The 20,625-nt window shown below is 41.3% G+C and overlaps 1 protein-coding gene across 1 annotated transcript in view; it reads right to left on the bottom strand.

Annotated features, from left to right (window-relative positions):
* Positions 1–20,625, bottom strand: part of ITFG1 (integrin alpha FG-GAP repeat containing 1) — a 121,444-nt gene that overhangs the window by 67,358 nt on the left and 33,461 nt on the right. Inside the window, exons 7-9 of the mRNA XM_082232921.1 lie at positions 16,338–16,399; positions 13,048–13,132; positions 1,449–1,543 (exon numbers count right to left, since the gene is read on the bottom strand). Of these exons, the coding sequence (XP_082089047.1) occupies positions 1,449–1,543; positions 13,048–13,132; positions 16,338–16,399 (242 nt within the window). The remainder of the gene's footprint in view (positions 1–1,448; positions 1,544–13,047; positions 13,133–16,337; positions 16,400–20,625) is intronic.

Raw genomic sequence — 20,625 nt, 5'->3', positions numbered from 1 at the left:
AGCATTTATTAATCTTTTATCATATATTTTCTCCTGTTGTGACTCACCTTGGGTCTGGCTATGACCCACTTGTGGGTTTCGACCGTCCGGCTGAAGACTAATGAATGATTTAGGGAGCTGGCTCACATCTCTCTAATGAGCATCTGACACATCTCCAAATATACAGATGTTAATAATAATGTATAAAGTTTGAGGGGCTTAATTAAGCTTATGTCAAAAACTGTATCAGACTATCCAGGGGTTAGAATCTAAGGAAGTATAGTGTGTATTCTAAGCATCAGTGATTAGCATGTAAAAGCTAATTAGGGTAGGCACATTTCCTGGGTTGTGCATTGGACATGGTACTCCTAGCCAAATCAGCAAGTGTTAATGAAGTCAGGCAAACTTCTTTGTGAGGTGACTGTCTGGGAGGATTAAGAGTTCAAAGCATAAAAAGAAAAAGGTGTTAGAATGCAAATTAATGGAGGCCTTCCTCCCTCTGTCAATAAACAGGGCTTAGTTGAGGGAGGGTGGAGTGCCATAATCAGGTAGGAGAGAGAAGCAATTAAGCTGGGATGTGCCCTGCAGAACAAGAGAGGCTGCAGAGAAAGAATGTTGATGCTGTTACTATGGAGGAAGTTGGCATGTTTGGGGCTGCTACTGCTGCGAGCCCCTCCACTGAAGGCTTCAGGTTGTATATAGGTGTAAATAAACCTATAAAGACACCACAGTCTCCACCAGGCATAGGCGAACTCTAGCCCTCCAGATGTATGGGACTACAATTCCCATCATCCCTGACCACTGGTCCTGTTAGCTAGGGATGATGGGAATTGTAGTCCCAAACATATGGAGGGCTGGAGTTTGCCTATGCCTGGTCTCCACTGTGCCTCATTTTCCAAAGAAAACACAAACCCTAGGTGAGTGTATGGAAAACTTCCAAGTCTCACACACCGCTCAGTACAGATTGGGGTGGAATGCAACAATAACTGTGTAATAATAAAGCATTAGCTGTAATTTGTATCTCATCTTTTTCTCCAAGGAGCTCTAGGTGGTGTATGTGGTTCTCTTCCTCCTCACTGAATGTCCACAACAACCCTGTGAAATAGGTTAGGATGAACATTCCTCATTTGCACATTTACGGTTTTATTTCTTATTATTCATGTATTTCATAAAATTCATACAATGCTTGACTGCCCAAAACCTCAAAGTGGTTTACAAAGAAGATAAAACAATAAAATTATCATTAAGAAAAACAACGGAAGATGCACAAATGTTAAAATAACAACAGACTAAAAACAAATTAAAACTCACGCCAACTTTCTACTGCAGCATATGTGGCTGCTGCTGACATCTGGCATGGCCCTAATTGTTGTCCCTTTGGGGCTAGATTTGGATCTTTGTCATTTCATCTGATGTACAAAATATAAACACGGTTTAATTTAATCTGTGCAAACAGAAGCTCAACATACCGAATCCAATCCTGGTTTAGATAGGTAGATGACACTCTTCTGACAAGCTGAATCAGCACAGGCTGGCAGCAAATGCTCAGTCTGTCCGTCACCATCTGGCAAAAGAAGAGGGAGATAAAAATAATTCCGCAAAGGAGAATAAAAAAGGTGTTCTTTTTATCGTCAGGGAAGAACAGTGCACTCACACAGGAAGACAATGTATTTTGATAACATGTAAACAATAGAGGCGTCAAGATAATTAACCAGATAGCTGTAATGCTAAACTTTGTCAGCCTGTTATCTAGTCTTTCCGTTAATCTCGAAACGCACAAGATTCTCCCTTGTCAAATGCTGAAGCTGATTTATATTACTAATATGACACTGACTTGCAACCCAAGAGGAGTGAGGTGAGCCTGACTGCTCCATTTCATCCCCAGGGTAGTACAGAATATTTAATCACTTTATGACTGAAAAAATCCAACACATGGGCCTTGGATACAGGGACCATTCTTGAGATCCAAACTCTGGTTAGGATTTAACACCAATGCAAACAGAATACTGCACCACGGCTACTCCTGAAAAGGGCAAAGCAATGGGGGGGGGGCACACCCCGCAATCTAAATAAGCTCCTAGGCTTATAAAGTTTGGGACAGCAGATCTACATTTGGTCTTAGGCCTATGCACAAAATTTTATTGATGATGTGATAATTTCATTCATGCCTCCTTTTCTTCATTGAGGAGAAGTTGGGTAATAATATCCCTAAGACAAAGGAAAATACATAACCCAGCAAGATCGCCATGGCCTTATTCTCACAAAGAGCCTTTGACAAGATCAAGGCCAAACCATTTCAATCTACCAAGGCGGGAGACTCACATTACTACAGACTTTTTGTCTGTAAAAACAAAAATTGAACGTTCGTGATTACGTGTGTGTATGTGGTGGTGGTGGGGACTTGCTACACACAGCAAACTAGATGTCAGGGAAAAGGCTTTCGGTTTGGGCTCTTTGCCAGCAAGAACAATGGGCCGGGTGAAACTGCTTCTATAGTCCTGCTATTAAAATAACCTTTAATTAAATGGAAACTGCCAGGAACTTATAAACACCCCAAAGTATACATTTCCTTTACTACGTGATAAACTGATTCCATTATGAGTAGTTATGAGAATTATTCATCTATAGGAGAGACTTTTAATACAGCAATTAAAGCCCCCCCCCAATACTACAGATGCCTCATTACCTGTAAATGCACACTAAAATGGTGTTTTGAGCCTGCACTTTTGTTACCTAAGTGTTATGAGTTTGTGGGTGCCATACTCCTCTAATTCCTGGATCCAGCAAATGTTTAAAAGCTAGACTAGTTTCCTCATCAGGTGATCGCCCAGGGGATGGGCCATTAAGAGAACAAAGGATTAGAAGCTCGGTGCAATACGGCACATGGATAGGGCTCCCTTTCTCAATAGTTAAAGCCAGAGTTTATAGTAGGGTGGTGTGTGTGACGTCACCAAGGAGGAAAGCAGCAAGGAGCAGAGTTTGCTGTCATGTGATCTAGAAGCTCGAGAAAAAGCTGCAGACTGGACAGGCAGAGAGAGCGCCATGGCTGATTTCTGCTGTCAATCCAAGGCTGTGGCTATGGGAGAAACAAGACCCTTTGGGGGCATGGGTGTTGTGAATCCCTCCATCGTAGGCTCAGGTTGTATATACAGTGGTACCTTGGATTAAGAACTTAATTCGTTCTGGAGGTCTGTTCTTAACCTGAAACTGTTCTTAACCTGAGGTACCACTTTAGCTAATGGGGTATCCCACTGCCACCGCGTGATTTCTGTTCTCATCCTGAAGCAAAGTTCTTAACCCGAGGTACTATTTCTGGGTTAGCAGAGTCTGTAACCTGAAGCATCTGTAACCTGAAGCGTCTGTAACCCGAGGTACCACTGTATGTTTAAATAAACCATATGCCATAAAGACACCACAGTCTCTGTTGTGCCTCATTTCCAGGAGAAAACACGAACCCTGGGCAAGCGCCTGGAACCCCTGGAATCTCACACTGCTTGGAGACTGGGGTAGCATGCGGCAATAATTTGAGAATCAACTTCACAAGGAGGTCAGTGTTGTGCTCTCAAGACAGGCAAAACTTGTGTTGTGGGCATTAGCCAGCATTCTGTTTCTGTTCTGCCACCCACTGAGATAACTTTTGTGTCACTGTTCAGATTAATTTTCAATTTAAATAAAACCCTCCCAAGGCTTTGTCCTTTTTAATTAGGGATGTAAATACCTCAGCAGGAGGTGACAGGGATGGGAAAGGAATTATAGTAACACAATCTCTCCACCTTGGCCAACTTATTAAAATAGGACGAGGCAGCCCCTGCCGAGCTTCCTAATGAAAATATTACTTTAGCAGATGCTAAAACAATTTAAAGATTTGGCCAGCTAAAAGATGCGATAACCACAAATAATTTTAGGAGAAAAATTTGAGGCAGAGAGTCCAGTGTGTCCACTGACATATTGCCAAAAATGAGGAAATACAAGAAAAGGAAACCAATTTACATAAAATGTATATAAGTTTTATGTGCACATTTCAAAATATGATTATTTAAGTAGAAATACATCTTGTCATAGTGATGAAGACTATGACTGGGTCAACATTTTTCTTGGCTTTCCAGGACTGATAGCTAGGCAGTTCTACACATGAACCTCACAATAACGACAAGTCTAAGTACAGTGGTACCTCGGTTTTCGAACATCTCCGTTGATGAACGTTTTGGTTTTCAAATGCCGTAAACCTGGAAGTAAATGCTTCAGTTTTTGAACACACCTCAGAAGTCAAACATGTCACACAGCTTCCGCTGAGTGCAAGATCCTGAGGCCTAGCTGTTGGCTACTGAGTTTTCAGTTTGCGAGCGTTTCAGAACTCAAATGGTCTTCCAGAATGGATCGCGTTCAAAAACCAAGGTACCACTGTATATTTTACATCCTGCAGAAAGCATTTCTAAATTATATAGCCTTAAACTCTCAACTCATGTAAACATTCTGGGCATTCTTAAAATGGTGTTTCATATACTTGCTTCCACTTTTAAAACAACGATTTAAATCAAATTATGCATAATAAAAGCATATTAAAAGCCAACTGTGCCTTTCCGACAGACTTAAATGTTACCCTGAATATTCAAAAGGAGAGTTGCATTTTCTGCTTTTATTCAGGAATCAAGAAAAAACAGCGGCATCATGCACCCACCCCAGCTATTTGTAACCTCGACTAGATGTTTCAGTGTTCTCCGCTGCAGGAAACCTATGGAGCAGATCCTGGTTTTACCCACCGTCTAGTCATCTTTAGTGATTATTTAGTTTTTAAATGAACTGTTATGGCTAAAAAAAAGCAAACAGAAATGAGCAAAACCTATTTGTAATGGGAACATAAAGGCACGTAAAGATCCTTTATTACAAGTTTTGTCCCTTCAGTAAGAGTCTGAATCAGTGGAAATGAAAAGGGATTGTTTTAATGCAGAGTTAGTTGCGAGTATATATTCACTTCCAAAACCTCACCAAAGAGGGAGGAAACGGAAGATTTTTTTAAAAAAGACTGAAACAAGGGATGGGATATACCCAACACCAGTGTTCCAAATCGAGCTTCCAAATCCATTTCCAGGAGATGAATGCTTCCAAAATTGCAGCCATCTCTAGAAATTACTGGCAACTATATTAAATGATTTTAATCAATCCCAGTGCTAACCACTTTGCATGTAAATATATTCTAGACATTCGCATGCGCTGGAGAGAATGCAATTCAATGAAAATGACTCATAGATGAAGATTTCTAATTTACCCATTATTAATGCTCATTGTTGAACTCAAGTGGCTGAAATAATATTTTCCAGTTTTCTTAATGCTGTAGTACTGCTTCAAAACCAATTTTTACAAGAAAATTAAACTGATTAAGAGGAATATTGTAGCAGATGAACAATACAGATATTAAAGATGAATTTTATTTGAAGAGGAGCTCACATCACATCACAAAGGGAGCAGCTTTTTTCAGAGGGAGTTGCGGGTAGTGGAAAGGAAGACCTGACATACTGAGGCTTTAATCCCTCTATCATTTCCTGGGGAGCAAATAGGTCTTTGGGGACTTTCGTGAAACTTAAATTGCTCCAAACAATTTAAGAAATGGGCAACTTTAGTTTCACAAAATCCCCCCAAAAGAGCCACAAATGCAGCAGGCGTAGTGTCTAGAGATAATGGCATAAGATCATCCCTGGGGCAGGGGGATCAGATTAAAGGTCCATCTATTCCAATATCCTGCTACCCACAGCAACCAACAAGCCACCTCTGGTAATTCCACAAACAAGGCAGATTCCTCTGCTGTGGTTGCACCACAACAACTTCAAGGACACTGCCTGCGAACATGCAAATTCTCTCAAAGAGTAAACTGAGATGGTCAGTGCTAGCAGAAGTAGACCCTAAATAAAACATAAAGGGCAACTCACACCCCCCCCATTCAATCTGACTGAGGATCAAGAACACTCAGTAGCCATTGAATGTTGGGTATCAGTTGGAAAAGGGGAAGAGACACAATGGAACATACTGAAGAAAGTCATATATACAACCATATGTCAGGAGTGCTCTGATGGTGTTTCCTGCTTGTCAGGGGGCTGGACTCGATGGCCCTTGTGGTCTATTCCAACTCTATGATTCTATGTCTAGAGGTGAGGTCCCAGTTTTAGTAACTGATGTTCAGTGAAATACTTATCCCCCATTAATGTTATGAATTCCCTTTCAGTCACCTAAACAAGCCATCACCATCAATTAATTCTGCTCTGTGAATGTTATGTACTGAGTTGAATAGGATCCAAAAGGCAGCAGCCTGATTGGTACTAGAACAATAGGATTCAGAATGCAGCAGTTGGGTTGGTCCACAGGAGCCACCCAATCCAGCTCCAGGTGGAAGTGAATCCACAACCTGATTGGCCTACAGGTGAATCTCGGAATTAGCCACTCACGTGGGGCCCATTGTGTAAATAATGTATATAAAGCAGACATTCTGGGGGAACTTCAATTCCTCTTCACCACTATGAGTTGAATAAAGAGCATGAAATCCACTCTCAACTCGGAGTCTTTTTCAGTGAAGTTGTCTCTTTTGTCTCTCCTGAGTCTCCAGCCAACAAGTTTCATAGAAAGATGTTCTAGTATGATACCAAGTTGAATGCAGTCCTCCAACCACTTGGTGGTCTAGGGGGGGCCCACTTCCTTTTTTGGTTGCTTGCCTACGATTGCAGAAAAGGAGCAGTAGTTGCTTCATGTGGCTTAGAGGACCCTGAAGTGGGTAGGTCTGGTCTAAATTGCCTTCCCCACAAACTCCATCTTTTCTTTGTCCACTCTGGTTGGCCATGAGCCTACAGCTGGTCTGAAGACCCTTTGGTATAAACTAGGACTGGAATCTAAAGCATCATGTAAAATATAGGGGCATTTCATTTCTCCGAATTTCTAATAACAATCATACCAAAATTGTTATGCTTACAAAGCCTTAGGATGAGAGCGAGAATGCATGTGCCCCCACTTCTGAATGAATCATTGACACATAAACTTGTTTCCCCTTGCCACAACTCCTCACAGAAGTTGGATTTGGAGATGTTCACAACCAGAGAAACAATGCTTTGCTTTCAACCTAGGACTTTGTGAGGGTAATGTTGACAGAAAAGCCGACCTTACGTTTTAAGGGAACGTCCATGGTGCCTCTGCAAATAATGCCACCAGCAATGGGGCCCATCTAGCAGGGACTTTCCTTTTAAAAAAAGAATACTCTTGACGAATATTCCACATTAAAGGAGTCTCTTCTTATAAAGATGGAACTATGCACGTTAAGTAGCCGCACTGACCTCAGTGCATCCTAACTGCTCCATCTGGGCTCTGTGTGTGTTCTCTTGAGTGCTTTGCAGCTGGTAGCTGGAAATGCACACACAGGAACAGACCATGCTACTAAGGGGCAGAGTAGATGGACTGGCATCAGATCTGTGAGTTTCTATGTGATTTTGTCACAACTCTGCTAGAAAAGAATGGGTTGGAGGTCTGGTATTTAAAAAGCAAAGGGAATGAAGTTTATCCTCCTCCCCACACACAGTATGCTCCCTCTTCACCACCCAATGCTTTTCTCCACAGCAGAGCTCAGATATGGAAAGGACTGGTGATTTCTGCAATCACAGTCTTTGTGCCTCTTTTGCTGCCAAAAAGCAGCCCCCTCCATCCACTATTCTGGTGATTGTGGCAGATCCACATGACAAACAAAAAACCGCCACTGCTGCTGCTTCCCGTTTAGCCCTAAGAGCAGCCCTCACTCCTTAGGGAAAACGCATCTCGGCAAAATTATATCCTATTATGGAGGTGCAGCGCTGTCAGGTGAATGATAATTGTGGCACTGTGACCTATCCAGTTTTATCTGTGGCAATTGAGGACTTCTTTTCTGCAGCAAGCGGATTAATTTTACCCCTTCAAAGCTGACACAAATATAAGATATCAGATGCTGAAATATATCAATGCATGTTTTGCATCCACCTCTAACATGTTATAAATGCTTTTATGATGTATGAAAGGAAGCCTAAGAGTTATTTATTTAGAACATCTCTTCCCCTGCTTCTACAGCACTCTTGGCAGCTTTGTTAAGGCATCACCAACACAAACCTGTACATATTTACTCTGAAAAGTCCCACTGAGCAAAATGGTGCTCACTCCTAGGGAAGTGGGTATGGGATAAAAGCCTCAGCAACTATATTTGAACGACATTTGCTTATTTGTCATCAGATTTTGTTTCAGTTGAGATACCAGAATATTGTACTGCTACTATGCCTTTAGGGAAATGGGTGGCACTGTGGTCTAAACCACAGATCCTAGGGTTTGCCGATCAGAAGGTCGGCAGTTCGAATCGCCGCGATGGGGTGAGCTCCTGTTGCTCAGTCCCTGCTCCTGCCAACCTAGCAGTTCAAAAGCATGTCAGAGTGCAAGTAGATAAACAGGTACCGCTCCGGCGGGAAAGTAAACGGCATTTCCATGCACTGCTCTGGTTTGCCGGAAGTGGCTTAGTCATGCTGGCCACATGACCCGGAAGCTGTACGCCAGCTCCCTTGGCCAGTAAAGCGAAATGAGCGCCGCAACCCCAGAGTCGTCCGCGACTAGACCTAACGGTCAGGGGTCCCTTTACCTTTTACTATGTCTTTGGCAGGATAAAGCTAAACTAAATTGAAGGACCATACCTGGATATAACCTTGTGGTGCTTTTTGCCCCCTTTGTTACAGATATATGAGCTACAGACTTGATTAACCTCATAAGAGAATCCCTGCTACCCATCAACACTACACAGATTCCTGTTAGAACTTCATGGGGATAAGTTATATTGACTTGCTGCATGAATAATATGCCTGTGATCCAAAGGACCACCCACATATTGGGGATTTGCAGGGCTTCCAGTCATAGCTATGTGCTGCCTAACAAGTCACCCATGAAGGCCAGGGGACTGTCTGGTGGGACACTCAATGTGGTGAAGGGACTGCAGCCAGAAGGCGAAATTGCCAGAGCCTCAGATGGAGAGCTTTAGAAACAGTCAGGCTTATATGGAGGAATATATTTCCATAGTCAACCTGGTCCCAAGTTGTCAAAGTCGTGATGGGAGGCAGGGTCAAGACCAGCACTCAGCTATAGCATTACACCAGCTCCCGTGCCATTTGCCCAATCCAGACACATGCAGACTGGATCCCACATGATTCCAGGCTTTTCAATTTCATGGTTACGGAGGACTCATGTGTTGGACAAAAGACCAAATCGAGACTGGGTGAGGCTTCACATGCATCCTGCACAGCTCTCTGTTATCTATTAATGAACCTTTCTTAGCTTTCCTTTCATGAAACTTGTGTCTTAGTTCGATTCTCTCTCTAAATGCATTTGTCTCACCTTTTGTCCTAACCAATCCTTTGAATGCACAAATGCAATACTGCCACCAGGACTATACAAACCAAGCAAGCTAAACTGAAGTCTTCAATCTGACAGAGAGAAAAACTGGGTTTCCTGGGCACAGAGCAATCAGCTTTGATAAGGGTGCATTTCAAAGGCCATAAATGTATGCTCTTTGAAAGCACCTTTGACCACTCAAATATCTTACATGCTGGCTTCAGTACCAAAGAAGCTTTTCATGTTGTAGCTCAAGCAAAAATGGCTATGGGCCAGCTTTTGTGAATGTGCTTGACATCCAGAATGAATATGAATATGACTCTACTGCTGCATAGAGAAACTCTATGCAGATGGTGAACATGGGTGGGAAAAGGGACCCAAGCTTAGGTGGTGTCTGGTTCATCTACCCTCAACTACCCACTCAACAGCTGCGAAAAACAATTCAGTATCTGCCCATGCTACACCATTTATGGATCCTGGCATGCAAATATATCCTATATTTTATTCAAATTCAAAACCAAGCACGAAACAAAATCAACACAGAAAACAGGCAGGGAATATCGAAGCAGAGATGCTGCCTGAATTATCAGTCTAAATATTTTGCATTGAATTTACTTTATTTTTAACTGCATGTAATATAGTTCACTCAAGGGAAAAACATTGTTTCATGGTAGTAGAAAAACTGTTGCTTTAAAATGGCATTAATGTACTGTACATTTACTCAATTGGCTATGAGACGCAAGCTGCAAATGTATATGTCTCTCTCTTCAAAATACAATTACAAATTTTATATTGAATTCATTTTGAAGAAGACAGTAGAAAAATGTATGTTCTGTTGCTTCTAAAGAATTTATTAAAAACGTTTTCTATTCCATTCTCCGTTTCATTACATTCCACAGAATAAAATAAAAGAAGAGCAGGATGATTTATTGCTCCATAAATATTATTTGGACATACTCTGAAGAAAAGATTTTTATTTTCCATTTGTAAAGTTAAGAATGTTTGTAAATTCTCCTTGTCTTCCTGCTAGATTATAGTATAGCATCCAAACAAATAAAAAATGTACCAAAACTTCTTTTTATAATAATTCCCTCCATCTGAGCCAAAGTGTCTTTGTTGCTATATCTATTTAGATTCATTCAGATACAACTGAACATATGGAGGGAACTCATCAGGCTTCCACTCCCACATATTCCAAAGGTGATATTTGCAAGGCGCCTAGGCAGGTGTATCTGAATACATGTAGACTTCTGTACATGTGATCTAGCATCTTGGAAAACAGCCTGGGATTGTGAGTACAGAGGCCTACATGTGGTTGGGTGTGCATGAACAAAATCATTGCAGACGGCATCTTTAAGCATGTGGGGGCTGAGGGCAGGGCCACCAAGGTACAAATACCGTATTGGCCCGAACATAAGCTGCACCCGAATATAACTTCAAAAATGGGGGGGGGGGGTTAAAACCCCCGAATATAAGCTGCTCCCTTCCTTGCTGCTTCTGGCTGCATACTGGGGGGGGGGGGGACGCTGCGTTGCCGGGGGCCTTTCTCCTTCCTCGCTCTCTCCCTTCCTGGCCTTGGGGGAGAAGGATGGGGAAGTATGTGCAGGGCAGGCACCATTTCACCACCCTCCTGGCACTGTTTGCCCTGCGCTCCTGGCTGCATACCGTAAGGTCGCGAATATAAAGTGAGGCTTATATTCAGACCAATACGGTAAATGTATGAACAGGGTTTGAGTGAGGGTTTGAGTGAGGACCGGATACATCCTTTCATCACTTAGAAAGTTAGCAAGGCTGGGATATGCGAGTCTAACAGAGAAAAGGAAAAGCAGAAAGGCACTGAAAGAATGGAGCTCTCTGCTTTATTAAACCCAACCTGTTTTGAACTAAATTCTTATCCACAGGCACTCTTAGGCATAAGAAATTTTCAGTCTTTAGTCTCCAAACTCTCTTGCCCCTGGCAATCTCTACACATCTTTCAATGAATTCCAAGTAACAAAACTCTTCAAAGCTATAAGTGCTTTCAGGAGAAGGAAGTTTTGCACTTCTTTTTCAGTATTTTATTTATTCGCAACACTGAAACTGTTAATTTTTTGTCAGGATTCTTACTTTAAAATGATAACAAGAAGTAGAACTCCAAATGGCGCATTGTATATAGAAAGTATATGTTGCAAAAGGTTTGTTTCTACACTTCCTGAAATCCAAGTTAATTCATACTTCCTTGAAATATGGCAGATTTCTAAAATTACAGTGCAGCCTTTGGTGATATTATCCACTGCTGTTAGCTATAACACTTGGAGAGATGAAATTCGATTCCAGATTACTTCTCTTTCTTACATCTTTCAAAATAAATGTATCTGACATATACTTTATGCTTATTAGTATTCATGGCACTTTTTAGCACCATCTGCTTTTGGGGGAATCATTAACAGCTTTCTGTACCAGGACAATGTAAAACTGAAGCAGCATGGACAAAAGAGAGTTTAGATCTCTCCCCCCCCCCCAAATCAAATCTCATGGGTATTCTTTCTTTCAAAATAAAAGACAAGGGGGGAGGAATTGCATGCAGATACTTATTTGAGTTTTAATGAGCATTCTAAGTTAACACTATGGCAAAAAAGGGAAAAAACACACAAATTGGATCCTATGGCCCTGTGCTTTGTCTGTTGTAGTTAACACAGTTAAATGCCTTCAGCAACCCCACCAGAGGCCAACCACAGTTATATGTGTGAAAGGTATTTGCTTGGTTCCTCATTCTAGTCAATGAAGGAAAGCTTGGATGTTCTGAAGCAAGAGTTTTTGACTTGGACCTGAGTGGAGGTGGGTTTCCTCCAAAATGAGCTGAAGCAGCCTTCCCCCCACAAATAGGATCTGAACCTAATCCTGACTTTGGTGCACACCCATAGTGATTATAAATTTAACTGAAACAAACAAACAAACACACCAACCCCAACCCCCCCCCCCAAAAAAACACCCATAAGTTATGCATAAAAAGAGCAAAATTTTGTGAAGCTCTCTTCGTGGCCAATGGGAGGTTCTGACTTGCCACAAAAGACTATATGAATGGCCACTAACAGTTAGCTAACTATTATAAAAGTTAACTCTCAGAGGATGTACTAGCTCTGCCAAAGAAGTCCCTATATTAACCTATGTGTTTAAATTAGGATTGATAGAATAAAAACAATAGCATTATCTATCATCAGTAAAATTAGAGTTAAAGAAAAAGACCTTTCGGATTACCGTATTAGTAACAACTATATTTTAGGCTTTTAAAATATACAAAATGATTCCCAAAAGCTAAGCTACTGCTTAAAAAGTACATTTTGCTGGTCAAAGACTGTTCTAAACTAGATTTACATATAAATTACGTATTCCCTTTGTTCTAAAGCTTAGTGAAACAACTGGCAATTATAACTATTAAGAATGTTAACACATTTTATCAATCTTTTTATAAGCTACTTTAATTAATTTAAATGTTTCTCATGCATGACAGAGTTTTATAGGCAGTTTATCTGTTAAAGTCTTGTAAATGAATGCCTTAGGTTTGTAGAAAAGGTGTTTTTTTAAAAAAAAATAATAGCAGCACTATAAATCCATTTGTTAAGTCAACAAAAGAACTTATTGTGTATGTGCTTTGTCGTGCCACTCTTCTGCACTGGCAAATGTCAAGTATTTTGGAAAAGGAGAAAAGAACCTCACCAAAATCAGCGAACACTGATTGCCCAACAACTTTTACATCTTTGGGTTTCCTTTTCATATGCGTAGCTTTGGAAAAATTCCCATCCTGTCAGAGATAAATAAAAAAGTCAAAATATTACCCAAAGTAATCTATAAACAACTCTGTGAGTGTAGGGAAAACCCCAGCATAAACACATGGGGAAAAGTAGAACTTGATACTTTCTGGAACCAATATAATTCTGTCTTACTTTGTTTTTTTTAATGGATCTTTATGCCACCCTTCGGGACGCGGGTGGCGCTGTGGGCTAAAGCCTCAACGCCTAGGGCTTGCCGATCGAAAGGTCGCGGTTCGAATCCCCGCGGCGGGGTGCGCTCCCGCTGCTCGGTCCCAGCGCCTGCCCACCTAGCAGTTCGAAAGCACCCCCGGGGGCAAGTAGATAAATAGGTACCGCTTACCAGCGGGAAGGTAAACGGTGTTCCGTGTGCGGCTCTGGCTCGCCAGAGCAGCGTTGTCACGCTGGCCACGTGACCCGGAAGTGTCCCCGGACAGCGCTGGCCCCCGGCCAATAGATGTGAGATGGGCGCACAAACCCCAGAGTCTGCCAAGACTGGCCCGTTCGGGCAGGGGTACCTTTACCTTTACCTTTTATGCCACCCTTCAGCACAATGGCCATGCCATGCAAGCATTTACTTGGATTTTCACATCTGATGATTTGCAAATCATTTTTAATTTTGACTTTGATTTGGGGAAAACCTGTCTGAAAAATGGCTCCAGTGCTAATTAACAATGCATTTTCCCAACTTATTTGTAGTGGATGCAATCACTGGAGAAGGATTATGTTACCTATATCCATTTTCTCAACTACTAGAACAATTTGGTCACCACCCAAAAGGGTAGTGGCAGGAGAACACCACATACACTATACAGTGTTACCTCGGGTTAAGTACTTAATTCGTTCCGGAGGTCCGTTCTTAACCTGAAACTGTTCTTAACCTGAAGCACCACTTTAGCTAATGGGGCCTCCTGCTGCTGCCGCGCCGCCGGAGCACAATTTCTGTTCTCATCCTGAAGCAAAGTTCTTAACCCGAGGTACTATTTCTGGGTTAGCAGAGTCTGTAACCTGAAGCGTATGTAACCCGAGGTACCACTGTACCAGAACAGCCACCTCCTGAATACTCATTCACATCTCCTTCCAAATAATCACCGCAATAAGATCTGTAGTGATCAGAACAGGAAACCCTGAGTAGATGGCTTCTGAAAAGCAACATCACTAGTAGTGTGGGATGCTCAGATGAGCTACCGGAGACTACAGTATATAACAGGCATCTCCAAACTCGGTCCTCCAGCTGTTTTGGGACTACAACTCCCATCATCACTAGCTATCAGGACCAGTGGTCAGGGATGATGGGAATTGTAGTCCCAAAAATAGCTGGAGGGCTGAGTTTGGGGATGCCTGCTATATAACATACCCTGCTGCACCCCTGGGAATGGGACGGGACACAATGCAGTGTTCTTAGATGCAAACAGGGACTTTCTCTCTGGTTCCTTAAAGCACAACATGAAAGTTAAGAGTTATGTTACTTGCCCCTGGACCAAAATTTTGACCCCTGGTTATGGCAAATAGAAGTTTATTGCTGAATAGGAAATCAGCACATGACAATTAGCAAATAAAACTTTTGACTGTATTGTCACTGGAACATGTCCTGCACAAGTCACATTTCAGGGAGCCTTGCACAATTCCTATTAATTAAAGCAGATGAGGTTTCTGGTAAGCTGTAATCATTGATGAGGTGTTGGTGATCCTGTTTCTCTTTTACATGTAGCCACTTCACAATGAGCTGTAATAAAACTAGGAAGACTCCAATTACGTAATTTTTCATTTCGTCTGAACAAAGGAAACTAAGCATTTGTGTAGGATCTTGGCTTGATCCAAAGTTCCTAATCATAGTTTTCAAGTTCAGACAAAATGGGAAACTGTGGCTAATGAGACACTTCCTGGTTTAATTGTGGCCCCCAGGAAAGAAGAAGCAAAGAGGCTCTGTGCACTGGCAAGAGGCTTGCACATATTCATGGCATAATAAACCAAGATAATCTGAACTGGGTCATTGTGCATCAAAGCTGGTTTCAATTTTGAACAACTTTATTTCAACACACCTGAATCATTAATGTGAATAATCCATTATAATAATGTTTGAGTGGCTTTGAAAACAATTTGGATTTTAAACTGCAATCTCCCATTAACTCGGAGTGTGTTTTCATGTACTTTAGTCATGTGGAAATTATTAGAACTGAAAAATTGAATTGTCTTCTAAACACTGTTGAACTCCTAGAACACTTCAAGTTCACTGAGGACACATTTATGTTAGATCTTCAAAAAACTGAAAAACAATATGCCAATGTCTGCAGAGAACTAGGAAATGTGAAGCAGATTATTCTGCAGAATAACCACAAAGTCAGTATAATTCTTACAATTCCTTCAGATCACGAAACAAAAATCTCTCTGAAACAAAAAGGTGTGTGGGGTGTCAGGTGACCCCCCTCCACCCTTTCTAAATGGCAAACTCAGAGATAACCTGAAATGTCACTCCTTAAAAATGATGTTCAAGTATCTGGGCATTTTTAAAAAAAGAGATTGTCATCAGAGTTGACTTTCTTCCTCTTGATATTTAATTTCTTTCATGATCAGCAGGAATTGTAAGAATTATACCGACTTTGTGGTTAGCCACTTGTCCTAAGATGGGTGATTCCTATTTTACAACATACCAAATTGCATTGGGATGTCTTCCTTGGGAATTAAACAGCTGGGAAGAAGCCGGGATAAATAACCAAACTATCTTCTGCCATTTCTCCAAGGAAGAAATTTCAGCCATGTTTAAACCTAGACAAATGCCTACAGGCAACAAAGAATGAGCACTGTGTTGAAATCTTTTTCTTTTTCTTTGTAAGCCATCATGCTGACAAATTAAATGACAGTAATCTCATACAACAGATGACATCACTACAGGAGCCCTGTTAACGCACACATTAGGGCAGACTGATTGGTTTAATTGGCAGTCATGCTAAAATCCTGCAGAGGCAGGGATGCTGAGTAAAACATTGCCTCCAAGCAATCTTTGAGGTTTGAATGCGCTGAAGTTATATTTACTATAATGACAACTATTTATCCTTGAAATCAGTATGATCAGACAACCTCTTCATTTAACAGGCCCTAAGCATGCTTTTATTTTTATCTATTTTTTCTGAGCATGCTTTTATACATTTTTTAAAAAATTATATCTATCCTAAAACATTTACATATAAACTTCTTTACCTGATTAACCCAGATTTCAAACTGGATTTCATCGGAAGGTGCTAATGTAGTAAGAAACAAATCTGTAAAGATAAAATAAAGGACAAGGTCAACAGGAGACCAAGAAATGTATCGTTTACATTTTGCTTGAGGATTTAATTCAGCCGTGGTACAATTAATCCTAAATATAAAATAATACATGTATGTATATCTTGCAGAAAGGTTCCCAGAATATACGTATTCTCTAGATTGGGGCAGGGAATGTGTGGCCCTTCAGATATTGCTGGGCTGTAACTCTCATCATCCCTGACCATTAGCTATGATGGCTGGGGCTGACAGGTAGAAGACCCAACATTGGTAGGGCCCAGGTTTGTCATCCCTGCTGTAAAACATTTTCGATCATCACACTCAGTCCTGTTAGGAGTACTGTGTCTCCCAGCTTTCAGTGAAACAAATGAACACACTTTAAGTCAGTTCACATGTAACTCCAAATCACCCTTGAGCTTGTGCTCTGCAATTTCCTCCCCACTTATTATGGTTTCAAGAAAACAGTGGTCTGCCACGACATCCAATACAGGAAATGATGGTTTTATCCTGCCCTCTCCTCACCAGGATTTGAATCAGCATCAAATTCTGATCTGAAAGCTAAAGACCGTCCATAGTTTGCCAATTCAGATATAACAGCAAACTATAGTTGGTTCAAAATCAGAAGTCAGGGAAGGAATTAGAATACCCAGAAAAAGGAGAGGGAAGGGAAAAGGGAGCATGCAAGCTAAAGGCTTAGAGTTGATGGCCAGACAACAGTTTTGCTATTACATCCAAATCATCCATTGTCTAGTTACAAAAATAAAACCTTGCTAGAGGTTCATCTAGCTCTGGGAAGGTTATAAGCAGGGATAAATGGGATAGACTCCCCCCTTTTTTTTCTTCCCAGCATCTGGTATCCAGAGCTGTATTGGTTCTGAACAGGGCACTTCCTAGCTATCTTGGCTAATAGCTGTAGGTACAGTGGTGCCTCGCAAGACGAAAATAATTCGTTCCGCGAGTCTTTTTGTCTTGCGATGTTTTTCGTCTTGCGAAGCATGGTCCGTTGCAACTGCGCCTCTTCAAGCGGCTTTAAAAAAAGAGCGCAAGACGTTTTCGTCTTGCAAAGCAAGCCCATAGGGAAATTCGTCTAGCGAAGCAACGCAAAAACGGAAAACCCTTTCGTCTAGCGAGTTTTTCGTCTTACGGGGCACCACTGTAGCTCTATCCTCCATTAACTCATCTAATTCTTTTCTCAAAGCCACCTAAGCTATCCAGACATAGAATCATAGAACTGTAGAGTTGGAAGCCATCTTGAGGATCAAGTCCCATACATGGAACCAAACCTGCAACCTTGGAATTATCAGCACCACACTCCAACCAACTGAGCTAATGGCCATCACACTACTCTTGGCAGCAAATTTTATTCAGTGTTCATTTTGTGGTTGTGCAACTAAGTGGCTGGAAATACAACTTTTTAGTCTCTTAGCTAAACTCTACAGAAATTAAATCTGAATTGTCCAATGAGCAAAAAATCCTGCTTATTTCAAGGTGTCCAGCACTGAAGCATTCAGAACAGGAATTTAAAAGCCAGCCACATTTTATTTAACAGGCTGTAGTTTGTGAGCTAAATTGAATTCTTAGATTTCTTTCTGTCTGAACAGTAACAAAAACACACTCAAGAACTTTTTGTGAGAATTGTGTATTTACAATTAAAACTTCTACCAACTCTGTACCAGGTGACTAATGCTTACAAGTTTCATGGCTGATTCAAATTCTAAAACTAAAGAGAGAACAAACAACTTTAGAACAAACAACAAATGTTGACAAGATGATCTACAAATTAAATGAAATTAAGATTAAAATAAGGTGTTGTTTGGCCAGAACACTGTTCCAGGGCCTGGGACAGGGGGACCGAGTGACTCCAGTTACAAAAGCTGAGGCTGCCGAACAGACTCTTAGATTGGGGACTTGTTGGAGGAAGTTGTTGCTGTTATTATTATTATCTCAGATCTTATTATGATTTATGTGGAACTTGCTTCAGCTTGTTGGTTTACTTTTCGATGCCTCATTTATTGTTTATCACTACGTTTGTTATGTTCGTAATTATGCAATATTTTTCATGTTGTAAGCTGCCATGAGCATGGTTTTGACTACGGAAAGGAGGCATACAAATAAAAAGATGCATGATTCAAAGAACCACTTAGAGATTTCAAAATATTAAATGATTTATAAATAAACTTTTATATAAATAAATACAAACACACGGAGGGAAGGGGAAATTGAAAACACACGCACCGCTCACACCTAGAGCAGCTGATTCCTTGCAAGCAAGTCCAGAATGTATTTTTATTTATTACATTTATATCCTGTCTATTGCCCCAAGAACTCGAGGTAGCACACAGCCCCTCTCCTACAGTGGTGCCTCGCAAGACGAAAAGAATCCGTTCTGTGATTCTCTTCGTCTTGCGGTTTTTTCGTCTTGCGAAGCAAGCCCATTGACGGATTATCGGATTAGCGCTATTAGCGGCTTTTAGCGGCTTATCTGCTGATCAGATCAGCTGATAAGTGGCTTAGTGGCTTAGAGAAAGGGGGGGAAGGGAAAAAACCCAGCAGGAACTCGCAAGACATTGTCGTCTTGCGAAGCAAGCCCATAGGAGATTCGTTTTGCGAAGCACCTCCAAAACGGAAAACTCTTTCGTCTAGCGAGTTTTCCGTCTTGCGAGGCATTCGTCTTGCGGGGCACCACTGTATTTCATGCTCACAACAACCCTATGAGGTAGGCTAAGCTGAGAGACAGAGTGACTAAGTAAGCGTCATGGCTGAGGGGTAATCTGAAGGTGTGTCTCCCCAGGGACTGAGGTTGAAACCTTTGCCCATTCTTTGCAAACATGATGCTTTCCATGTGTTGTTGTACCTATCAGCCCCAACCACCACAATGTGGCATACTGCTTAGGGACAACTGTAGTCAAGCAGTGTATAAATTGTTTGAATAAAATAAATTATTTAGAGATATTTTATTTCAACTTTCTAAAGAGAAATTCCCAAAGCAGATTACCATATTTTGAATAAAAAAAATACATTAACAAAACCATACAAGTTCGTACAGTGGTACAGAGAGCCAGTGTGGTGTAGTGGTTAAGAGCGATAGACTCGTAATCTGGTGAATCGGGTTCGCGTCTCCGCTCCTCCACATGCAGCTGCTGGGTGACCTCGGGCCAGTCTCACTTCTTTGAAGTCTCTCAGCCCCACTCACCTCACAGAGTGTTTGTTGTGGGGGCGGAAGGGAAAGGAGAATGTTAGCCGCTTTGAGACTCCTTAAAGGGAGTGAAAGGCGGGATATCAAATCCAAACTCTTCTTCTTCTTCTTCTACTTCGGGTTAGGTACTTAATTCGTTCCGGAGGTCCATACTTAACCTGAGCATCACTTTAGTTAATGGGGCCACGCCGCCGGAGCACAATTTTTGTTCTCATCCTGAAGCAAAGTTCTTAACCTGAAGCACTATTTCTGGGTTAGCGGAGTCTGTAACCTGAAGCGTATGTAACCTGAAGCGTATGTAACCCGAGGTACCACTATATCTGTATTGGATCTGAACTCATTAAAACTGTGTTTAAAATGATTTTTATATAAGCAATTGTTTCCACTGTTTTTATACATGTAACCATTTTATTTGTTACAACACTAAACAGCTGGATTCAAATACCTACTGTAGAAACAAGCCCTAAACTGGGATAAGCTGCATGTACAAATGTGCACAAAGATCAGTGAACATCTATTTTAAAACTGCTCAATGGAGCTGCACAGATGCCTGCCTGGGCCAAAGCAAACAAGTCAATACTATTATTCTAAAGGTGGGGTTCACAGATTGAGAGGTAAGCAATTAGCACAAGGCCAGAAATGAGAAAGATTCTGCCATTGCTACTAAGGAACTAGAAGTGCTTGCTGATCAACTGCAAATCATCCAGAGATTTCTTAGCTGGATCCTGATCTACCTTTTGCCTGCTGCTGCATTAGGTGCAAAGAGCTATAAGGTTCAATTGTGCCTGGAAGGACCCAGCATGATATTGAGTAAATGTATTCCATACAGCTGGTCACTACCAATACACTAGCTGCCTTATTTTGTACCGAAGAGGTTTTAGAGTTAGTCTTGGAAAGGTTCAGACACATTTCCCCTTATTTCTATTTCTATGTGTGGTATAGAGACATTTACAAATCATTTTTCTGCACCACGTCAGAGGTGAGGTTCTCTACTCCCTATTACTTAAAAAAACCCGGATGTCAGGA

The sequence above is a fragment of the Podarcis vaucheri genome (genome assembly GCF_965113315.1).
Source record: "Podarcis vaucheri genome assembly, chromosome: 7".
NCBI lineage: Eukaryota > Metazoa > Chordata > Lepidosauria > Squamata > Lacertidae > Podarcis > Podarcis vaucheri.
Note: the sequence above shows the minus strand (reverse complement) of the source record. Positions and strands in the feature narration are given on the sequence as shown.